The 21,355-nt window shown below is 45.6% G+C and overlaps 1 protein-coding gene across 1 annotated transcript in view; it reads right to left on the bottom strand.

Moving 5' to 3' along the window:
- The window catches only part of CCDC6 (coiled-coil domain containing 6), a 119,431-nt gene extending 98,076 nt beyond the window's left edge, over positions 1–21,355 (bottom strand). The window contains exon 1 of the mRNA XM_025397120.1: positions 20,120–21,355. Within this exon, the coding sequence (XP_025252905.1) occupies positions 20,120–20,422 (303 nt within the window). The 5' untranslated portion in view covers positions 20,423–21,355. The remainder of the gene's footprint in view (positions 1–20,119) is intronic.

Here is a 21,355-nt window from a genome sequence, read left to right as displayed (position 1 = left end):
ATTCAACACAACAATGTCACTTCTGTGAATTTACCAAGAAAGGCAGTATCAAGAAGTGAGGGAATTCCTCTAGAATCAGCTTGCTTAGCTACGTGTCAATTCTGGCTCTCCTACTCTCTGGGGTATGACTTTAGGCAGGTCCCAACCCTCTCTGAGTCTCAAGTTTCCTGTCTGTAAAACAAGGATAATATGCTACTGGCTACTTCACAGACTGATGCAAGGAGTGAGTCAATATAAGGAAATGGTTGAAGACAGTGGCTAGGAATTATCCCCTCTGATACACTCACCCACATATACAATGACCTGTGTTCAAGGTGACTGTGACATTGTGAGACAAAAGACTGAAAACAAATTAAGTGCACAATGGTAAGAGATATACACACAATGGCTTACCATGCAACCATTAAAAAAAAAAAAAGACAGAAAAAAGTCTCCAAAATATAATTAAATGGCAGGGGGGAGGGGCAGCACGGAATAGAGTATCGTACACACCACCTTTTGTGTTAAAGGGAAGAGGACCAAATACCAAGTGATGTCTTTCCTATTCAAAATAATTCAATTAAAAATATTTTTCAAATGAGGCATTATTTCAAACCTCAGGGGAAATTATTATATGTACTTACAAATGTATAGACTAGTGGTTCCCAAATTTTGTTGCTGAGTCAAAAGTAACATTGGAATTTCTTAGAAATTTTGGAATTGAATTCCCTTTGCTTGTAAGTGCTGAACTATCAGACCCCCTTTTTAACCTCCTCCTCTTCCAAGGAGCTAACAGAGGAGAAAGAACCCTAGCCTGGGTGTGAGGCTACCTCCCTGGAAATCCCACCTGTCTCATTTACCAGCACTATTCCCTGGCCAATAATTTAACAGCATTTCACCTGAGCCCCAGATCCTTTATTTTTAAGGAGGCACACACTACCTACTCCCAGAGACTTGCCATGAGACTCAAATGAAGTAATTTAGCTGAAACCACTCCACAGATGCTCCCCAAGCTGCAGATTTCAGAGCTGGAGATTCTGGGCAAACACTGCTTGTTATTCTACCTGTCCAGAAAACGTGTCTGCACATACTGCCCACAGCTTCCTGTCTGGTGCTCTCCAGCCCTGCGTGGCTTCACACACAGCACTGCGCCAGACTTTCTGGAAGCCATAGATGCCAGTCCATCTTCCGAGGGCATGACTCCCCACAGATGCTCAGACATTTCTGAGCTAGAAGCTTCCAGGGAAGGCTGCACAGGATGCCTCATTCAGATTTCCTTACAGTAGAGCCACAAAAGCCAGGTCTGCTTCACACAGGTGAAGTGGTGACCTAAAAGTCCCGCTGCTTCGTCATGGGGGCTGGGAAGCCAGTCTGCATACCTTCTGAGGGCAGAACCAGCAACACTGGGATGCTCAGAAGCTGGGGACCAGGAAACAGGGCAGCAGGTAAAAGGTCTCCGAGCCTGCCAACAGCTTTAGGGAGGAAGGTTAGAGCTAGGGCCAGCAGCCCAAGGGCACAGGGCTTAATAGCAGAGGGGAGGCAAGGATAATACCTTTGATCACAGAAAAGCCTCTGATGTTTACCTTTCAAACACTAATTTCCCAGGGGAAAAACTGCTATTTTTGTCTGGTACGATAATGGTATGGTGGTTATAAAGTCCTTATCAGAGAGGCAAACTGAACCATTTATGGGGAAACTATTTCAAGACTATGTGTCAATAATTGGTGAAGTTGGTTTGTGGATTCACTCTACTTTTGTATATGCTTGAAAATTTCCATAATAAAATAAGCTTAAACAAAATTCACTATCATCATAAAAATAAATTTCACAGCAGGCAAATGTGAGAAAAGTATTCTCACAGTCTGATTGCATGCCAGACTTGCAGGGCCAAGAGATAAGGCCTCTAAGTCACTAACATGGGCAGCCATTTCTCTTCCCAGGGTATGAGCATCCTCATCAGAGTTGGGGACCTTGAATATCAAGGGACCCATGCACGCTTCACCCATCAAAACTGACTGGCACTGCTCATGAATTCCTTTCTAGGGCTACTGAGGCGTTCCAAGATGCTCCCCACTGGCTACATGGTGCAAGCTCTGTGTCAGAAGCAGCTGGCCTGGAAGATATTCAGGTGCAGAGCTTCCCATCTGGCATTCCCTGCAGGAAAATGTGCATCAGCCATAAATGACAAATGACAACAGGGACACGTGAGAAAGCATTCTATGGGAGGGGCTTCTGAGACAGGAGGAGGATGGATAGGAAAGACCCAAATATCCAGCCATTCTGGGCTGCATGGGATGCTACAGGTGAGCCTGCTGCTTCAAGGTGCCATGCCTTCGTTCACGCTGATCCTTCTCCCTGGAATGCCCTTTACTCACATTTTCCTGAGGGAATAAAAACCTTTGAGTCTTCCAACCTTCTGCTGTCTACAAAGTACTCAACAGCTGTCCAGACCAAACACAGTTTCATATTCATTCATTTCTTCCTGGGCCAGCCCTGGGTCTGTCTGGCCCAAGATGCCTCACTACCCTTCTCTCCTGCTCTGCAAGGTACAGGTGACCTCTGCAGGCTGCATCTCCCAGTTCCCAAAGTCAGCCAATGAGATGCAGTCAGTAAGAGGCACTAGCAAGAGATGGGAACATGGAAAGGAGACCCTGGGGTATTTCTCCCCTTTCTCCATCTTGGGCAGCACCCACATCTCAAGGCGCACTGTGGTTCCAACTTCTTCTTGGTGACCGCAGCCCCTGGGCTCTGATAACACTACCTCTTCCCTTTATCCTCCAGAGGAGTTGTTGGAGCAGCGTTCTGCTCCTGCTTATCCCTGGGTGGTCTCATCACCCACCCCACTTCAGCTTCTCAGGAACTCTATCACTTGGATGACCAATCTCTGAATTACATTCTTCCCTCTCAATTCCACATGGTTTGTTTTCCTGTGTGAACACTAAGTGATAAATTAGCCATCTTCCTTCACTCACCATGAGGACACTGCCTTCCCACAACTCTCCAAAAGACTCTGAGCTCCTTCATGGAAGGCACAAGGTATTCCTGGGCTTCGGAAGACAGGAGCCCAAGCCAGGGCCCTCAGTTATTGTTTATACCCTGCCTTGCTATCTTAAAAGGACATCTCAAGCACATGGTTAGCACTTAGGATGTACACGAAAAATGTTGGGTTAAATGAATGCATGGGTGCCTCAATCTACACAAGTTAAGGAGGAAGGCCACAAGAAGAGAAGACTCCTGGAAACACCTTTCAGGGACAGAAGGAGGATTCTTTTGACAGGAAATTGATAAGGATTTGACACCCAAGAATTAAAGCAACTGCCCAGACTATAGGGCAAAGATTTGTATTACGAATTTTAAGACAAACAACAGCAGCAACAACAAAACAGTGCTATATTCCAAACTCCTACAAGGAATTTCATGAACCCTTACTGCTGCAAGTGGTCTTAGAAATACAATGTAGTGTGGTAAGACGAGAGGCTCCCAAGCCGGGCTAACAGATCCTACCCTCACCACCTACCAGATGAATGACCCTGGAAAGTTAACTTCTCTGCACTCCTGTTCTCTCCCTGGCCCTGTGGTTTTGTTTCAAGGGCTACATCAAGGTAATGCACATTGGTCATTAGTCATTCATTATCAATGGCATACTTCAAGGGTCTCAAACTCAACTGCCATCAGAGTGGGAAGAAAATTAGTATGTGAAGCTACAGAGGTGAAAAGCAACAGAGGGGCTGGGTGCAATGGCTCACACCTATAATCCCAGCACTTTGGGAGACTGAGGCGAGTGGATCACTTCAGGTCAGGAGTTCGAAACCAGCTTGACCAACATGGTGAACCCCCATCTCAACTAAAAATACAAAAAATTAGCTGGGCTTGGTGGGGGGTGCCTGTAATCCCAGCTACTCAGGAGGCTGAGGCAGGAGAATCGCTTGAACCTGGGAGGTGGAGGTATCAGTGAGCAGAGATCGTGCCACTGCACTCCAGCCTGGGTGACAGAGCCAGACTCCGTCTCAAAAAAAAAAAAAAAGAAAGAAAAGAAAAGAAAGAGAGAGAGAGAGAGAAAAGAAAAGCAACAGAGGGAGGTGATGCCTGCAACAGAGTAGAGGGTGTGCCCTTGCTCAGGCCTTTTCTTCGGAAGGTCTTTCACAACTCTAGAGCCAAACCCCTCACCTGTGGGCCAAATGCAAGCTGCCCTTTTGCAAACCCTGAATTCTAAACACACTTTTCTCAGGAAGCTGTGGCTCGTGAAAAAAGACATGACTGATGTCTCGTCCTGCAGAGAAGGCGAGGCATAGAGGCCCAGTTCTCCCAGTACCACTGCAGGCTGACGAGGAAAGGAGACATAAAACAAGGGGTTTGGTAACATGTGGCCAAGTAAAGGCAGACACCTGAGACATCCAGTTAATAATGACTTTCAGAGAGGAGGAAACTAGGAAGCTGGTGTGGAAGAACAGGAAATATGAAAGCAAACTGAGAGCCGCTGAGGAAGAAGTGGAGGCACCATCCTGAGAAGACTCCAAAGAGCCCCGCAAAGGAGGCGATGCCGTGTCGGCTTCTTCCCAGACAGCAACCTGGTCTCAGGCTTGTGGGGGAGGAAAACGGAAAAGGGAAGAAATGGGCAAGAAGCAAATCTATAATCATTGAATTGAGAAGGAAAAGGAAGAACCATGCTGAATGCACCCTGAAAGCTTTCCTAAGTCACATCATTTATCCCCAAAACTGGAGAGCTAACATACTATGATCGCTTTTTAGAGAAGAGGGCAAGATGGCTTAGAGGTCAGCTAAATTGCCCCAGGTTCACACAGCAAGGAAGGGGCAAACAGATTTTTAAACACAGGTCCTCTAGGTTTTAGGACTACCAGATAAAATACAGGAGGCCTGGTTAAATTCGAATTTCAGATAAACAACAAATAACTTTCTAGTATATATAGGTGCCATGCAACATGTGGGACATATGTATACTAAAAAATAATTCATTGTTTATTTCTAATTAACATACAGTTGTGCATCCTGCATTTTTACTTGCTAACTGGTACTCCTACTTGGTTTCCAAGTCGCTTTCCGTTATTCCACGTTCTGTCAAAGCACCCTAAGGTGGGAAAATCAGAAAGCAGTTAATGAATAAAATTGAAAGGAGGGAAAATTCACACAGTCTAATAGAGAATGCTAATTTGCAACATATAAAATAAAGAAGCATAAAAACAAAAGCAATAGAACCTATAGAAGACTTTGAGAACTGGGGAAAGAACACCCTGTACTTATGAAAAGCAGTAAAGCCTACCGGTTTCCATTTGTGGCCCAACAAGCGAATCCCAGTTCCCTTTACACATCACTGTCAGGCAGCAATCACCCAGAGCTACAAGGCTCTGGGCCAAGTAAGAACCAACCATGGAAGGGATGACTGTCATTACCACTAATCTTCCTTACCTGAAAAAGAGTTCAACGAGGTGTTCAGGCAAGTAGCAGAGAGGGAGGCAGAGAAACCAAAAGGCTCCAATAGTTTTGGCTAGAGCCCCCACAACTCTGGTGGACAGACAACAGCAAAAGAGGGAAGGGCAGTCGTGAGCTTACTTTAACTTGTTTATTTACAATGCAAGCAGAGTCCCTCAATCAGAAAAAATATCCTCCTTGCCCTCTCTTGTCATCCCAAAAGTCAATACAACTAAAATATTAATAGTAGTTTGGGGAAAAGCATGCTCCTTAACCTTCAAAAAGTCCGCAGGCTAGAGAGCAATCCAGCGGCAACAAAGAAAAGAGGTCACTTGAGGAGTCCCTGGCAGAGAATACTGCTGCCTCCCACAGACCACCCCTGGCCCATCACCAGGGGCTGTCCTTCCATCATTTGGTTACTGCAATCCTGCAAAGTCAGTCCATTTCAAAGATTCACGGTTTGGTTTCTGTTCTTTAAACAAGCAGCTAAGGAGAAGTAGCACTAGGGCGTTGCCCATCAAAGTCCACCTTCTAGAACCCGTACCCCCATGAAAGAGGGTCAAAAGTCTCAATCAGAGAGGCCAGCTTTGACAGTCTTCTGTCTGCCGACAGTACGTTAGTCAGAAAACGTGTACTTTTTCAAAAACACAATGGAAAGAGCTCTGTAACTGACCTACAGGGAAAAAAACCAGATCTTTTAGGAAGTGTGTTTACCTCCTGCAGTCCTGTTACTTTTACACAGTCACACAGACTGGTATAATCCTGGCTCCCCAAACACTGGGACACCCGCTCAGTTCCCAGGCATCCCCAAGCACCAGAGAAACACCGATGGTTGCGAGGTTGCGAGGCTCCCCAGCCTACGGTGCACAGGGAGCTTGGTGCTGCCTCAACCACCCCCGCTCAGCTTTCAAGAGGTTATTTTTCTATCATCATCTTATAGGATTATCTAGAGCAGGACTGATTTTGAAATGTATTTTGGAGGACAATAGAAGGGGGGCGGAGAAGTACTAATAATATTTAATATCATTTTCTACAGGAATAAGTCACACATTACCCCAAAACTTTCCTCTGTGTATCATCTCATTTGATCTTCATAACTGTGGGATGGGAACAAGATTTGTGTTAACTCTACAGTCTCTTACCAGGTAAATAACCAAGGCTCAAAGGCCCTAAATGCAATATAACTTAGCTAGTAGGGTAGCTAGAACCTCAATTAATATGCACATAAGTCCTGTAGGGCCTGTATGTCCTCTGCTGTGCCACACTCCTTTCATGTCATCCTGCTGCCCAGCACCAATACTGAGGGAAGGGGGTGGGGCCGCCCAGGAAGCTGACTCTAAAACTGCAAATAATTTCACAGATACTTATGCAGACCGTTGCACAGCAATAAAAAAGAACTACCTCTATATGCAACTGCATGGATACTGTTTAATAAATTAGTGAAGGAACTAGGATAACCAAAGAATCCAGATACATAAAATACGTTCTGTATAATTCCACTTACATGAAGTTCAAACACTAGCAAAACAAATCTATTAAATATATTAAGTCAGAAAAGGGTTACTTTTTTGGGGGGTACTGACTGGAACAGAGTTGCACATGACAGTGTCGGGGTGTTGACAATTGCATGTATCCTAAGCAGGGTGATGGTTACACCAGTGATTTCATTTTTAAATTCACAGAGCAGCCGGGTATGGTGGCTTATGCCTATAATCCTAGCATTTGAGGTGGGAGTATCGCTTGAGCCTGGGAGCTAGAGATCAGCCTGGACAACACAGTGAAACCGTGTCTCTACAAAAAAAATCCAAGAAAAAAACAGCGGGCATGGTGGTACATGCCTGTGGTCTCAGCAATTCGGGAGGCTGAGGTGGGAAGATCGCTTTGAGCCCAGGAGGCAGAGGTTGCAGTGAGCCAAGATCGCCCCACTGCACTCCAGCCTGGGTGAAAGCGTGAGACTTTGTCTAAAACAAATAAATACATACATACGTACATACAATGAGCACTGTTCGATAAATTTGTGCATTCAAAATTTGTACACTTTACAGTAAGTATATGGTTCTCCACTGAAGAGTTTACAAAGAAGAAAAGTGCACACTTCCCAAAATCCATTCCACAAACTTTATTGAACAGCTGTGTTAAGGTTATGGAAAACACTAACGACCCTTCAAATGGCAGAGTCTTTACACGGCAGTCACCATGCAAGGTACCGTCCGACTGCTGTGTTCAATCCCTGCTCTACTGCTTCCTGCAATCTTCAAGGGGTTGCCGGGACTCCCCGTGCCTCATGTCTTTCATCTGTGACACTGAGATCACAAAGGGTTGTGCTGAGGAATCAATGAGTCCCTAAAGGTAAAGTGTTGAGAACTGTACCCAGAAACACCACAAGACTGCAATATGTGGCAACTGTTATCATGGAATAAGACGGGTCATCCTACTGATGATAAATGACAAAATACCTGCCTTCAAGTATTTCATTAAAAAGACACAAATAAACATCTGCACTAAGTAGCCACAGTGGATTTCCAAGAGGCAGAAATGCTCTTACTGTTCCCCCTACCCTTCTGTAGTGAGCTCCTAAAGGGAATCCAGGCGCATAGCCCAGAGTTGCCCAGCTGGGCACTGCTCTCCTCTCATCCTCATTTTTCTCTGGGCATTCAGGTTCTGTCTGGGTGTGGGAGGAGTGCCTTGTCCAACCATTACTCAGCCCCTACTTCTTTTGAATTAACTTCGATTTATCCTTTAGATCGCGACTAAGAAACCTCCTCATTCCAGAACCTGCGCTCTCTGACTCTGCTTCCACTCCAGGATTGAATCAGGGGCCCACCACCAATGCCACCAGCACAATATCATCCCAGTGGTTATATACAGGCACACTGCCTGGCATACAGCAGACACTCGTGTTTGTTGAAGAAAATTAAAAAACCCACTTGCACTGTGCTCATCAGACTATTTTTAAGTAGAGATTGTAACATAAATGCAAAGGAAGAAACTGATTCCAGGCTCGGATGGGGGTGGGGGTGCAGGGCGGGAATCCATAAGGCTATGCCATGTGAAGAGGTGGCAATATCCTGGGGTACGCTAAACAGGGTGCAGGAGTGGAGTAGACCAAGGCCCAACTGGAGGGCAACTGAGCCAGAAAGGGGAGCACAGACTGTCCCCCATGAGCTGAAGGCACCCTTCTCTGTTGTTATTTCTTTTCCAAGACAGGGAGTTTGCTACCCTGGCAACACTCCCTTAGGCCCAGCATCCTGGGAATTTGCTGTGGTAATGGGGCAGTCCTGACTATCCTAACAGAACAGAACTGTATAGGAACTTCTGATAGGAAAATGCCCACAACGAGACGAAGATAAAACTGTTCCTGGGATGAGCGTGTTATCTTATGCCTGTAATCCCAGCACTTTGGGAGGCCAAAGTGAAAGGATTGCTTGAGCCCTAGAGTTCAAGACTAGCCTGGGTAACATAGTAAGACCCTCTACAAAAAATAATAATAATGACGCAGGAGTGGTGGCACATATCTGTAGTTCCCACTACTCCGGAGGCTGAGGTGGCAGGATCACCTGAGCTCAAGAGGTTGAGGCTGTAGTGAACTATAATGACACCACTGCGCTGCAGCCTGTGTGACACAGCAAGACCCTGTCTCAAAGAAAACCGACCAAACTAAAAGGCCTGCCCCTAAATTAATTTATATGCCATCTTCCCACAGACTGTAGAAGCTCTGAGGTCAGACCTGGGCTCAAATCCCAGTCTCATCTGATAGCCATGGGACCTCAGGTAAGTGATACAAGCTTTCTGGGCCTAAATTTGTAGGCTTATGGCTATGGATAAACAGTAGTACTGATCATATAGGACTATGGTGAGGATTAAATGAGAGGATATATGCAAACCCCTTCCAATAGTTCCTGTCCCATAGTAAGCACTGGATAAACATTCACTGTTATTACAGCCACACAAAAAGATTTGGAAGTGGGACAATGGTGGTGAATAAAAATTCTATAAGCTTTCTTTTTCCTTCCAACCTTTTAAAACTCTGGTTTACCTTGCACCCAAAGAGGTTTGGCCTTAGCCCTTGACTTTCTGGAGGCAATTTCTAACCCTTTGGAAGGTAATGACTGATAAGAGTGTCTTTTGTTTACCTGAGGGCCTTGAATCACACTGGAAAGCCTAACAGTGTGATTTAGCCTGAGTGCTTTGGGCCATGTGGTATCAGCACAGCCTTCTCAGGGCCTGGAGACTGAGATCTGCCCTGTGGATGGTCGACCATGTCTACATGATGGAGCCCCAGTAAAAACTCTGCACCCCAAGGCTTGGCCGAACTTCTCTGGTTGGCAATACTCCATGTGTATTGTCACATGTTGTTGCCAGGAAAGTAATGTTGTGCACACTCCATGGGGAGAGGATAACTGGAAGCTCCACAGTGAAAAACGTTCCTGGACTCTGCCCTATAGGCTTTTTCCCTTGACTATTTTAACCTGCATCCTTTCCCTGTAATAAACTGCACCTGTGAGTATCAAAATAAGTAATTTAAAAAATAAAATCACAGTTTATTCCAACTGCTATCAAGGAAATTAAATGCATACATTTCATTAAAAATAAAAAATAAAAAGCAACCATCATCTGTGAGGTGTTGAGGGGAAGGTATCGGGGGGAAGACCCTTCCCTCCTGGAGGACAAGCTCTCGCCATGGGTTATTCCCTCATCCAGCATCTGGGGGCTTACTGGCACCAAGCCAGAGCTCGGCATAGGGCTAGGGCACTGCGCATTTGCTGAGTGATAGAAAAAGAACCATATATGGGACAGCTAACAGGCAGTACAAACTTAATTAAATAAGACATCAACACTTAAGGTCTAAATTTATAACTTCAAGACCAGGACAGTAAAAAGCAGCTAGCAGCTTTTGTAGACCAGAGTAAGTCTTTCTTAAAAAAAAAAAAAAAAAAAATTAAAAGTCACTAGGAATAGAGGTTTGCCAGGGAGGAAAAAATGGGTATTATTATTTAATGGGTACAGAGTTTCCATTTGGGATGACGAAAAGTTCTGGAGATGGAGAATGGTGATGTTTGCAAAACACTGTGAATGTACTTAAAGCCACTGAATTGTATACTTACAAATGGTTAAAATGGTGAATTGTATGTTGTATATGTTTTTACCACAAAAAAAAAAAAATGCAAAAAAAGTCACTGGTACTCTTCTTTGGGTACCTAAGGTATTTCTCAATATAAACTCCGTGCATGCAAGGTTCAAAATGGCATAAAATAGTTAATATACTTTTCAAGTGACATAAACCCTTACCAGGTAGTGATTTGAACCTGAAAAAGTCTAACTCTACTTTATGGAGAATACACTTAAAACAATACTCTTTGGTTAACAAAAGCATTAAAATCACCTAGTCAATTTTTTCCTCAAAGATTAGCGGGGCTACTAAATGAAGTGAAGACACAATGTTTTGACTCAATAAATGTTTTTGTTTAGATAAACTCTGGTCTAGTGAAGAACTCCACCCCATAAAAAACATCTCTCAGTAGAATAAGTTATCATTTCAGTTGGTATATTAGGATAATTTCTTTTTTCTTTTTTTTTTGAGATGGAGTTTCACTCCTGTTGCCCAGGCTAGAGTACAGTGCAATGGCGCAATCTTGGCTCACTGCAACCTCCGCCTCCTGGGTTCAAGCGATTCTCCTGCCTCAGCTTCCCGAGTAGCTGGGATTACATGCCCGGCTAATTTTTTGTATTTTTAGTAGAGAAGGGGTTTCTCCATGTTGGTCAGGCTGGTCTCGAACTCCCGACCTCAGGAGATCCACCCGCCTTGGCCCCCCCAAAGTGCTCGGATTACAAGTGTGAGCCATCGCACCCGGTCTATTAGGATAATTTTTAAAAAGTCAAGCTTGCATACAAGTTTTCTATTTGAAACTCTAGGTATAATTATTTTTCTCTCAAATCTGTCCCTTTTAGCCTCTCTAAATCAATCTCGACAAGCAGATAGCACAAAAGACTCAAACTGTTCACTTATAGAAGCAACACATGAAATGTTTAACACAGGTAACTAGATTTCTAAGAATTTTCTTTAGTTCACCCGTAATCCCTGCTGCTTCCATTCTTTTACCCTCTTCCTTCCTCCTATGGAAAACTTTTTGAATGATGACCTATGCCTGGCTGAACATCCCAACTCTGCTCTGCGGTACCAAGTGGCCTCATCTGATCCTCAGTGCCCTGAGATGCCCTGGTGAGCATTACCCAGATCACTCTGGACACACACCTGGCACCGCCAAGGCTGGATTGATCTGGAACAGATGCATGGAAGATTAGCCCATCAATCAGCACAGCTTTTGTAAAAAACTAGAATTCAAAATTGCCTATAAAATAGTACCTCTAATTTTACTGCAAGAAGTCTTTGCTTTTGGATAGTTTCAGATTAAAAACTTGAGAAATTCAGTCTATCCACCATTATTCCACGAAAGAAACACTGGTGGGCCTCAGAGTATAACAGGAATAGAGGGAAAAAACCACCTAGATAATTTCCATGTACTGACAGATGCAGATTATGAAATTAAAATACCAATGACATTTCTTTTCAATCATCACCACATAAAAACGAAAATTAAAAACAAACCAAAAGCCTCCCGGTGCCACCTCAGCATAAATTGAGCAACAGCTCTCCCCATCTCTGCCTTACAAAATAAACTACAAGCTAATTAAACTGCGAATGAATGTGATACACTGTTTTCCTTAAAGATATTCACAGAGATAAATGAACTTCATTTGGGAAGCTGCAAGGTAAAATTCCCCTCCCTGGGAACCCCTACAGGAGTCGGCCTAAGCTTCCCTTCCTGCGTCCATGTGGGTGTTGGTTCCTTCTGCATGCACTGCACAAGCCCCAAAGCTGGAGAGAAAGACTGTTTCCCTCTGCTCTGTATTCCCTACAGCACCAGGCCAGTGCCAGGCTGAATGAAAGTCTAGCATTATCCTCGCTATGCTACTGGGAGAGCCCTAACATTCCTTTTGGATATTTCTATCTAGCACACAGTATTATAAGCACTTGACGGCTGAATCCTGCTTCTTTGAGGCTATATTTATTTTATTTATTACATGCCATTTTGTACCTTACTGAACAAACAAAGGTGGGGGCAGAGACGGAGACCAGAAAATCTCCCAGCAAAAAAACAAATAAGTATTGTAATGAACTGTAATCATTACATTGCACTCCATATGTCTGATCTAGGAAACAATAAGTAAAGGGGAGGGTTAATTCTAAATGACCATCAATCATATTGTTAACCCTTTTTAAAAGAATACTTATCCCTAAAGAGAGAACCTACATGAAGTGACCTTTGCAATTTACTGGTATCAGGGTTGGAATAAACTTCAAAGCTGTGGATTTCACAGCCATAAAAGAAAATTTGACAGCCTTGGAGAAGTAGGAAGTATCTGCAAGTTAACGCCACGCCAAGATCCTGACAATTAAAAATATTTTCCAGAGGATTAGTTCCTCTGTCAAGAAAAATTGCAACCACCACCAAGCAGGAACATACTGAACCTGTGAACATTTACTCTGCCAACTTTGACAATAATATACCTGAAAACAACCACATTGTGATTGAAAACAAAAAGCAACACCTACCCACTAAGGAAAAAAGTATACAGAGGGGACAGAAAAGATTACTATTATTCCTTACTCAGCCTGACTGCAGTTCGGTAGTTTGTATTAGCATTTTGAAGTGTAAACACAATTATTTTGGCAAGGCATGATTTAAGGAAAACACACACACACAAATACACTGTGGTGACACTTGTGTCTCTGCAAGACACAAGCAGACATAAGAATTCAACAATCCCCCTACCCTGTTTTCAGATGCTTCCCCCATCACTGCTACAAGTCACCAGTATTTATTTGCATTAATGCATCCTCCTGCAATGGGCCAGAGTTGTTTCCCAGTGGGGCATTTCAACATTAAAGAGTCATAGGAAACACCTGGAATGATCTGTCACCATCACCAAAACCAAAGCAGCAAATCTGAACACTTCCAACGGGGCTACTTTGTCCTTCAAGCCTTACTCAGAAACACTTAGAAAGGAGAACCTGAAAATACTTTGTCCTCTTTCAGATAAAATGTTATCAGGAGCACCCAGGTATATGCTACAAGGTAGCCCACATCATCCAAAGCAAGAAGGCAAGGGCACACTGATTGCAGTGGTCCCCCAAAATATACAATGTATCCATTCACATATCTGGTCTGTTTCATCAACTATGGTAAAGAAAGTCTTTGCTGTTGTGGCAGGGGAGTGGCTCTATGAAGACAAGGTCCTGGAGAGAGTGTTGGCACCTTCATGGCAGAAAGAAACAAGTACACACACACCCGTGCCTCTGGAGCCAGCTCAACAAATTTCTGAGCGTTTTCCCCATGCCAAGCGCTGAGGAATGCGATGAACAAGGCAAATTCTGCCCCCAAAGAAATTTACACATGAACTGGGAAAGATCTCTGCAGCCAAGTGTCAGTGACAGAGGGAGGTCTGCGGCACCACGTAAGCAGGTGCATACCCCAGTGTGTGGCTGACAAAGAGGAAGTATCAGGGCATACCAGGAAGGGGTTCAGGTGAAGAAGGCAATACAGTCTACTTCAACTAACAAAGTAGAAAGGAGGGGAGGAATACAGAAGAACATTTCAGGGGACGAGGGGCACCACTGAGGAGCCAGAGGAAACCTACTGAAGTTCTGGGTGCTAGTAGTAAAGGAGTGAAGTGAGAGCTTAGAGAATGCACCCTGGGCTAAATGCATGTAAGGGGTGTGGCTGTGAAGCAAGGAGGACATTCCAATCATGCAGAGCCTAGTAAACCACCAGAAGGTTTACCTGAATCCAAGGGCAATGGGGAGTCAGTGAATATTTGTAAGCAAGCAATGGCTACCTCCGATTTTTGCTGTAGACCAGCCTCTCTGGTCCCGAACAAGAGTCACCACAAACCAGATACTGTGGATTCTCTAATGATTCCCCATCTCTAGCAAATAGGACAGCACTGTAAAAGACTGTCATGACCTTTAAAATTTTAGCTTTTGGCTGGGCGTGGTAGCTCACGCCTGAAATCCTAGCACTTTGGGAGGCAAAGGTGGGTGGATCACTTTAGGCCAGGAGTTCCCAGACCAGCCTGGACAACATGGTAAATACCATCTCCACTAAAAATACAAAACTAGGCCGGGCGCGGTGGCTCAAGCCTGTAATCCCAGCACTTTGGGAGGCCGAGACGGGCAGATCACGAGGTCAGGAGATCGAGACCATCCTGGCTAACACGGTGAAACCCTGTCTCTACTAAAAAATACAAAAACAAAAACTAGCCGGGCAAGGTGGCGGGCGCCTGTAGTCCCAGCTACTCGGGAGGCTGGGGCAGGAGAATGGTGTAAACCCGGGAAGCAGAGCTTGCAGTGAGCTGAGATCAGGCCACTGCACTCCATCCCGGGCGACAGAGCGAGACTCCGTCTCAAAAAAAAAAAAAAAAAGAAAACTAGATGGGCATGGTGGTGCATACCTGCAGTCCCAGCTATTAGGGAGGCTGAGGCATGAGAATCACTGGAACCTGGGGGGCAGAGGTTGCAGTGACCTGAGATCACACCACTGTACTCCAGTCTGGGTAATAGAGTAAAGCTGTCACAAAACAAAAACAAAAACAAAAAAGTTTTTTAAAATTAAGTACAAATAGAATATATGAAACACACAGAAGATACTTACAAATGTGAAAAACTCGTAAATGCTGAAGAAATATGAGAAAGGCCTCTTTAAGACGACTGTGTACAGTTAGACCTAACTGTGAGGTCATATTTTCCTCAAAGTTGTGTCTAAAGTTGGGTGTTTCCATAAGAATCTAAGAAATACTTTTCTAAACGGGGGGAAAAAGATATCACACTCTCATCGTCACATTTATAAAGGCAATATCGATTTGTATCTTCAGAGTCTGACAGAAGTCTTAAAAATTGAAAATAACATATTAGGCTTCCAGAGTAAATAATCCAAGACATACAACATCAACTATATGGCAGTTTTTACCAGTTAATGAAACCATTACACTGATGTTTAAAATAGCCAGGTTTTCTAATCATGCCAGACCAACATATTTTTTTCTATTATAACTTCAAAACAGCTTGTACTTCTGTATTTCCCTAAACTTCTACAATAAAGGATTAATTTTATAGTCAGAGAGACACTTACATATCAGTGATTTATTATAGGCCGTGATTTCCAAACCAAACACATACCAAAGGTCTGAAACTGCCTGGAAGAGGTACACACCCTAGAGAACCACCTGAGGCCCTGCTTATACACGGAGAATGCCAGCAACTAGTTGAGAACTTTGAAGCCATCCAATTACTGCCCACAACTGCATTTCCTCACCTTCTCTAAGACCACCACCCCACGTTAACCCTCACTACACTGAATCATATAATTCACAGTCATATTCTCACTCATAGGACAAACAAACAGATCTGGCCTAACATACAAAAGCTACTCAAAAAGGTGACTATGCATTTGTTTATTTCCCCCACTCCAAAAAAAAGAAATTATGATCTGTAATCAGGAGCCTGATTCCCCTGCTGACTTAATGGGGAAAATTGAATACTCACTCAAAATATTCTATTCCACTTTTAACCCCCAAATAAAATGGCCTAGGGCAGGCTATAACTCACAGCTGCACCAGGCACTTGTGGACATGACTGAAAGACTTCTTACAGTTGATTCTCTCCCACAGATGATGTTTACCACTGTTGTACAGATACTGAGAACACAGGCCCATGAAACTAGTCCTTCATTAAATGGGTAGTTTGACCAGAATAGCCACTTACATACCAGAAGAGACCATTGGTTAAGAGCTTCTATTAGCCTTTGGACTTGGCTTTAAAAAGGGCATAACAGAGATATTACTATACACCTATTGGAATGGTCAAAATCCAGAACACTGACAACAGCAAATGTTGGTGAGCAACAGCAACTCTTTTTTTTTTTTTTTTTGAGACGTTGTCTGGCTCTGTTGCCCAGGCTGGAGTGCAGTGGCGTGATGTTGGCTCACTGCAACCTCTGCCTCCTGGGTTCAAGCAATTCTCCTGCCTCAGTCTCCAGGCAGTCTGGGATTACAGGCATGCACCACCACCCCCAGCTAATTTTCTTGTACTTTTTTTTTTTAGTAGAGATGGAGTTTCACCATGTTGGCCAGGCTGGTCTTGAACTCTTGACCTCAGGTGATCCGCCTGCCTCGGTCTCCCCAAAGTGCTGGGATTACAGGTGTAAAACACCACGCCCGGCCCCGCAAAAGCAACTCTTACTCACTGTTGGTGGGAATGAAAAACAGTGCAGCTACTTTGGAAGACAGTTTGGCAATTTCTTATAAAACTAAACATACTCTTACCATATAATTCAGCAATCATGCGCTTTGGTATTTAAACAAATGAACTGATATCTTTCCAGACAAAACCCTGCACATGAATATTTCTAGCAGCTTTATTCATAATTGCCAAAAGGTGGAAACAACCAAGATGCCCTTCAGAAGGTGAATGGATAAATTATGATCCATCCAAACAATGAAATACTATTTAACCCTGAACAGAAACCAAGACATACGAGTTGGGGAACACAGAGGAAACTTAAATGCATTTACTAAGTGAAAAGGCTGCATACTGTATGATTCCAATTACATGACATTCTGGGAAAGGCAAAACTAAGGAGAGAGTAAAAAGATCAGTGGTTGCCAGGAGTTAGCAGGGAGGGAAAGATGAACAGAGCATGGAAGACTTCCAGGGCAGAAAAACTGCGTAATACTATAATGGTGGACATATGTCATTATACATTTGTCTAAACTCATAGAATATACAAGACCAAGTAAACTCTAGACTTTGGGTGATAATGATGTATCAATGTAGGTTCACTGACTAACAATGGACCACGATGATGTAAGACACTGATGGTGGAGGAGGTCGTGCCTGTGTGAAGGCAAGGGTTATGTGGGAAATTTCTGTACTTTATGTTCAGTGTTACTCTGAAGATAAAAGTGCTCTAAAAAGTAAAGTCTATTAAAAAAACAAGTGGCGGCAGGGGGAGACTGTCTCTTCCCCAGGGAGTCACAAAAAGGCAATGTGCCTTCCTGAACATGCTCAAGGAAAAAGAAGGCCACAATCACCTTTAGTGCCCAAGAACGTGAACATTAATATCACAATTGGAACTAAAAAGAGCCAGAAAGGCAATTACCAGAATTATGGTACCATCTTCCCTTCAAATTAACAGTGAAAACTCTAACAGTGTTTTCACAGTGAAAAATCTAACAAGGTCTTCACTTAATTATCAGAAACTTCCTAGACTGCCACTAGCAAAGGTAATGCTTAAGTGAGCAATGTCAGGGATTGTACAGCTTAACCTTGATATAAACTACTAAAGTGTAGTTCAATGGACTCTCTGCATTCACAGACCAATTTCATGGAGTCACATACATTTCTCCTCCCACATTACATACCTGAGAGGTCAAACGTACCCCTACAGAATCTGGATCCTAGGTCAGTTAACACCTGCAAAATCTTGAAGGAATCTATTTCCTGCATTTATCATTCAGCTCCTCAGTAACAACTGCCAAGTATTAGGAAACCAGGCGAACCACAAGCACTTTTTTATTTGTCTCCCTGAATATATTAGTCAGAGATTAAAGAAGAACTGAGAGGCTTCTGGTACTTGTGCAGTGTCATCTAAAACAATTTTAACTTTACTCATTAACACCGCACGACATTTCACAAAGTATATTCGGCTGGATGTCAGTTTTAGTTAAGGGTAAGTGCTAAGAAAAAAAGCCACCACCTTATACACTTTTCGAGCTAAGTACTCAGAAGGCCTCTGGTTTGAAACACCGGGAATGAACACATTTGTTCCTGCAAAGCCAACATGTGTAAGTACAGTTTACAAACCTACTTATAGTACGGTCGAAGTGTCAAACAGATAACCCTTTGATAGTCTCTGCATCCCTCATTCCTCCCTCCCCAACAAAACCAGTCTGAATTGCCTACTGCATGCAAAAGGCTATTTCACTTCATGCAAGTTTTACTACTTTCCATGGTTCACAACCTCCAAGAGACTAACCCTCTCATTTACTAACTCAAATCTTAAATAAACTGCCTCCACCAACTTCCCTCTCTTCTTAACCCCCACTCAGCAAAGACATCTCTGTCAGCCAAGAAAGCTGCATAGGAGGCTTGGAAGTGGCTGCCTCTGCAAATTCCCCGCCCCCACCCCCCTTCCTACCAAAAGGGCAGTTCAAGAACTTTACCATCTCACATGCAAGTTGCTCCAATTCCATTCTCCAAAATTGGATTTGAACATGAAAAGTTTCTTTTTACAATCAACTGCTATTTAGGCTACTGATCACACTTAACCTGCAACTTGCTTTCTACACAAATTAAGAATGCCATCTAGTTCTCATGTATGAGCCAGCATTGGGGGTATACACACTCGCGCACATATATACACAGGCTCCTCCACCGAAGGCTATTTCCCGGCACAAGGGGCATCCTAAACTTGCCCCATTTCCAAGATGGGACCCTCCATCCCCAAATTCAACCCTTTTTCTTTATTTCAAAGTTCAGCCTAATCCGCTATTTTGCAGCAGCTATGGCCATTTATCCCCCTTGATTTCTTGACATTTTCTTCTCTCCTCCTGGCTGGGAAACTTCTGATTTGAATACAGTTGTCTGTGTGGGGATCCTGCATGTTAACGATGTGGTGAGCTGGCAGGGATGATAGGTGAGAGTACACAGTGTACTTTTTCTAGTTACGTTTCGCCTCATCACTGCTATACGGGCCTTTCTAAAAGCCTGCCACACCAGGAGAGACCTGCAGACCCAAGCTTACCCTTTTCTGGGCAGCCTCCAGGGACCAGGTAGAAACAGGACTGATGGCCTGTTCTCCAGTATCTAGACTCAGAAGCAAGATACTCCTAATCACTCTACGAATGGAGCGAACACACGTACCTCTGGCTCAGCCAGGGAGTCACAGTGGCTACCCTTCCCCTGGTTTCGGCCCCAGCCCTGTCCAGGCCTGAATGCTGCACTCTCCTCGCAGTAAACCGTCCACCCTCCCACTCCAAGGCAAAGAGCTTCCAATGGAGGTGGGAGCATTAGCTTGGTACCCGCCCTTCCCTCTCGATCCTGGCCAGAAAACTCCACTTCCCGGATTCCCGGCCACTCTCTCCCGCCCCGTACCCGGGCGATCCAGCTAGTGCCGTCCAGATGCCAGCTTAGTACCCAGCCCAGCTGCGAACCCCCACACTCCGAGCCAGGCCCCAGTAAGAGATCCCAGCTTCCGCTCTCTCCCCCGGACTGGGGTTCCCCAGATTCTGGACGCACCCCTCAAGCATGCTAGGGCTGAAAAAAGTCCTACCCCGCCCCCCAGCCACGCCGCCAGCCTCCAGCCCAGCCCCGGAGGGGCCTCCTCTCCAGAGGCCAAAAGGGACCATGAATGGTTGCCACAGTAGCCTTCCCCCGCACCGCGCAAGGGTCCTCAGCCCCCCGAGGAGGACAGACCCGCGTGGCCCCGAAAGGACACCTCCCTCTCCTCCCGGAGGCCAGCAGGTCCCCGCAGGGAGTGTGCTCTCAGAGGGTCCCCGGGAATCTGGGGAAGACTGGGGTTGCCTGGATGCGGGTGCAGCCCCTCCCGGGCCGGGCGGAGGTTGGCGCTGCGGCGCGCCCCCGGGGGACACTCACGATGGTCACGCTGGCTTTGCGCAGGTCGCGGTTCTCCTCCTGCAGTGCCTTGCACTTCAGTTTGTAGGTCTCCAGCTCTATCTTCAGCACCTTGTTCTCTTGCTGCAGCGAGGCCAGGCGGTTGGTGAGCTCCTCCAGGCGGAACGGCGAGATGACAATGCCCCCCGACTTCCCCCCGCCGCCGCCTCCCCCGCCGCCACCGCCGCCGCCCGAGGTCGACGAGCAGGACGACTGCATGGCGGCCGAGCTGCTGCTGTTGCCCCCCGCCCCGTCCGTGTCGCTCTCGCTGGCGCTGTCCGCCATGGCCGCGGCGGGCTGGGGAAAGGAGGAGGAGCAGCAGGGAGGCGGCGGCGGCGAAGGCCGGGCTGCGAATGAGTGGGCGCCGGGCGAGCACAGGGGAGCGCCGAGCTGAGCGCCTGGCACCAGGGCGCAGACTCGGAGCGGCGGCGAGAGAAAGAGAGGGCGCTTCCCGCTGCCAAGGGACCTCCTCTGCCAGAGAACAGAGACCCCGCCCGGGCTTGGGCAGTATTGCACTGGGGCTTGCTCCAGCCGGGCCGGGCGCGCTCGCTAGGCCGCCCAGCAGAGCTGGCTGAAAGCTCCGGGACCCGCCCGCCGCCGCCTGGTGACCACGGGCGGGCTGGGAACGCGCAGGCACTGCGGGTGCGGGAAAGCCAAGGACTGCCCCCGCACCACCAGCTCGCCAGCCACACGTGTTCCAGGGGAGGGCCTATGAGCCCCTTGGTCTAAGCCCGCGGCCGCCCAGCCTCTTCCGGGCTCGCGCCCGCCCCAAGAAAAAAGAAACCTGATGCCCCACCAGCCTCGCAGGTGCCGGGGACACGTGGAAAGGTCAGCCGGGCTCCGGCGCCCATCCTCTACCGTGTTGTGGCCCCATCTTCCGCCGACTGTGTGTGCGCGTGTCTCCCTCTATCTGTTTCACACATACACGCAGTTTTATATTATCAAAAGCAAGGTGTTTTTGACTGGGAAGGCTTGGATAAACCTAAGAGAACAAAGTTCCTCTACAAGAGGCCGAGGAGGATGAAACAACAGCAGCCACAGGTTAACCTTGTTAAGAAAGAATTTGCGGGAGAGACACACACCCCATTTAATAACCTCATAAACCACACTGCGCTCAATTGTTTAATCAAGGTGCAACTGTTTTTTTTCTTTTTCTCTTTGCATTTTGCAAACATTTCCAGCACATGTCACGCAGTAGGATTAAGACAGTAACATTTA

This window comes from Theropithecus gelada, chromosome 9 (genome assembly GCF_003255815.1).
Source record: "Theropithecus gelada isolate Dixy chromosome 9, Tgel_1.0, whole genome shotgun sequence".
NCBI lineage: Eukaryota > Metazoa > Chordata > Mammalia > Primates > Cercopithecidae > Theropithecus > Theropithecus gelada.
This window is presented reverse-complemented; position numbering and strand designations above follow the sequence as displayed.